This window comes from Montipora foliosa, chromosome 4 (genome assembly GCF_036669935.1).
Source record: "Montipora foliosa isolate CH-2021 chromosome 4, ASM3666993v2, whole genome shotgun sequence".
Lineage (NCBI taxonomy): Eukaryota > Metazoa > Cnidaria > Anthozoa > Scleractinia > Acroporidae > Montipora > Montipora foliosa.
In genome coordinates this window covers 1486919-1489418 of record NC_090872.1, presented here as the reverse complement: position 1 = coordinate 1489418, position 2500 = coordinate 1486919, and the positions used below count along the sequence as shown (strand labels likewise).

The following is a 2500-nucleotide window of genomic DNA, read 5'->3' as shown; positions in this document are numbered from 1 at the left end:
AAACAAACTTCTGAAAACACAAGCTGGTGATATTTCTCCTTATACTTTTACGAGAACTCATTGCGATTACATGTTTAGAACATAAGTTCAAAATTCTTGTCACTGTCGAGGCTCATCGAAAAACAGTTAGGCAAGCGGAGTAAAAAAACTTCTTGTTCGCACGCATTTTAAAGCCAAACAAACCAGCCACAGATCGATTATTTCTGTCCAAAAAGAGTACAGATGATTGTTATTTAATTCCAGTTAACAATAAGAATTCGAGTTTCATTCCTGAACAAAGGAAAAAATGACTAAACCGCGTTTTAGAAATATGCATCCACTTGAAATATCTCATCCGTAGAAACAACAAACGGTTTAGTGTCCAAGAAAAGAATTTGTAGAGTAACTTCCACCAACTTAAAGCTATTACTGGTGTACCGTTTTGTCGTTCTCGTTCTCTTTCTCTTCTTCCGTTTCTGTTCTTCTGACATCTTGCAACCTTAGTAGATTCGAAATTAAGTTCTTAAGACATACCAAAAACTGCAATTCAGAGCAAAAAGCAGCCCTAAACAAATTAAAAATAAACACTCAGCTTTAAACACGAAGACGCGCTATATAAGGAATAGCTCCTCCCCCTGTTGGAGTTCGAGCAAGCAAAGAAATCAAAATGGCGACCAACGGTCATGATAGAAGGAACACCAGTATCGTTAAAAACGAGACTTCGAGGTCATCATTTGTGAAATAAACGAATTCAATAAATATTTATCGGATATTTACTGTCTTAAAAAGGAATTTTTTACTTTATTTGAAACGTAATTGCATGTTTATACATTAAAATATCGCCATTGTGAAGTTTCCGAGGCGCCCGTGTCCGTTTTTAAATTTCGCGCCACACAACATCCGTCAGTGTTCCAATCCCCGATACTTTTATCGGTCTTCCGAGCCTTCTGCCCCTGAATTATAAAGCTAGCGGATTATCCTTAGAAAATATGCCCAAAAGGTTGAATTGTGAATGACAAAACACGATTGATACGAGGCATTTCGCAATGGCGCTGTTGTGCAACGAATGCGACAAGTCTTGTCTTCATTTGGCATCATTTGTCGCATTCGTTGCACAACATCCCTAATAACGTCGCGGTAAAAATACTCCTGCATTTTACGCAATGGCTGAGCCAGCAGAGTCACAAGTACCAAGTAGAAAAAGGCGTTCAACTAGCGATCGAGGCATACAGTTTTCTCTCAATGTCCAATTGCCACGCAACCAGGAAAGCAGACTTCTTGGAATAAAGGATCGTATTGGGATGGCCAAAACGGCGTTAAACCTTTCGAAGGGAACGTCAAATACACAAAATGCCGACCTTCTAGAAGCTCTGCTGCTTGCTTTTGAAGAGAAAATGCAAAGACGCAGAGAAACATCTGCTACAAACGCAATTCTAGCGAACGAACTGGCCTCATCTGGATACCTCTCGTACACGCCAAGTTCCTCAGAAAGTGATAACTCACTTCAAAGACCAATTGCGACCTCCACCCCAAGATCACGATTGTCTTTGCCTTTTGATGATCAAGTCACCGAGTCACCCGTGCCAAAATGCCATTCATCGTCCTCTTCGTCACCCCTTTCATCAAGAAATTTCCAAATATCGACAGAGGCAACACAGGATGACCCCGTCTACTTTGCTACTGAAGGAGCCCTTCGCTCTTTGTTTTCTTTTTTCGTTTCCAACCTATCTGCAAAGTGCTTCTTTTGTTCTATACCTTTCGACATGAACTCCCTTTCATTCAAAAGGCAGGGTCATGCAGTTTCAGTCAACATGTCCTGTTTGTGTGGTGATTCTGTCAAGTGGTTGTCTTCTCCTATCATGGGGGGATCTATACAGAAATATTATGTAAACATGAGGTAGGATATTATTCGTTTCACCATTTTTAATTCCAGACTTTGTCTTTCCAGGTATTGTTACACTTGTGACTGATATTCAATCTTTTATTGTAAATTCTGTTATAGAATGATTCATGGAATTTTATCTTGTGGGCTAACTGAAACTCAGTATTCGAGTGTCTGCCAAGCAGCAAATATTGGGAGTGAAGGTGACAAAACTTTTGACACAGGTTAGCCCAATGTTGCAACTTTCCTTTGCTGATCAGAGACTTACACTAAACAGTGTGCCTATTAAACAATATTTTTATGGGCAACGGAAATCGCTCATAGCAATATTCTTGTTTGTGGCAAAAATTGTTTGTAAACTTACAGTGTTGAAGAAACTTCATTACATGAATACGGTGAAGAAGGTTTGCAACGAATCAATGGTTGCTGCCCAAGAAGAAGTGAAAAACAGACCTGGCTATTATACCAATGGAGAGGTTTGTGTAATGCAATTTATGGTTTTCTTGCGAAGCATGCTTTAACCAGAGTGGTAACTTTCTGATGGACTATAAGAAAGTAGTTTTGTGGGTACTTTTTCAAAAATCCATATTCATCTTGCAATAATTTGATCTTATAATAGTGTTCATCTTCTAGTGTGTT

At 39.1% G+C, this 2500-nt stretch overlaps 1 protein-coding gene across 1 annotated transcript in view; it reads left to right on the top strand.

Annotated features, from left to right (window-relative positions):
- Window positions 1-1172: 1172 nt before the first annotated feature.
- The window catches only part of LOC138000907 (uncharacterized), an 8098-nt gene continuing 6770 nt past the window's right edge, over window positions 1173-2500 (top strand). The window contains exons 1-4 of the mRNA XM_068847577.1: window positions 1173-1876; window positions 1982-2085; window positions 2228-2337; window positions 2495-2500. The exon at window positions 2495-2500 is cut by the window's right edge and continues 68 nt beyond it. Of these exons, the coding sequence (XP_068703678.1) occupies window positions 1281-1876; window positions 1982-2085; window positions 2228-2337; window positions 2495-2500 (816 nt within the window). The 5' untranslated portion in view covers window positions 1173-1280. The remainder of the gene's footprint in view (window positions 1877-1981; window positions 2086-2227; window positions 2338-2494) is intronic.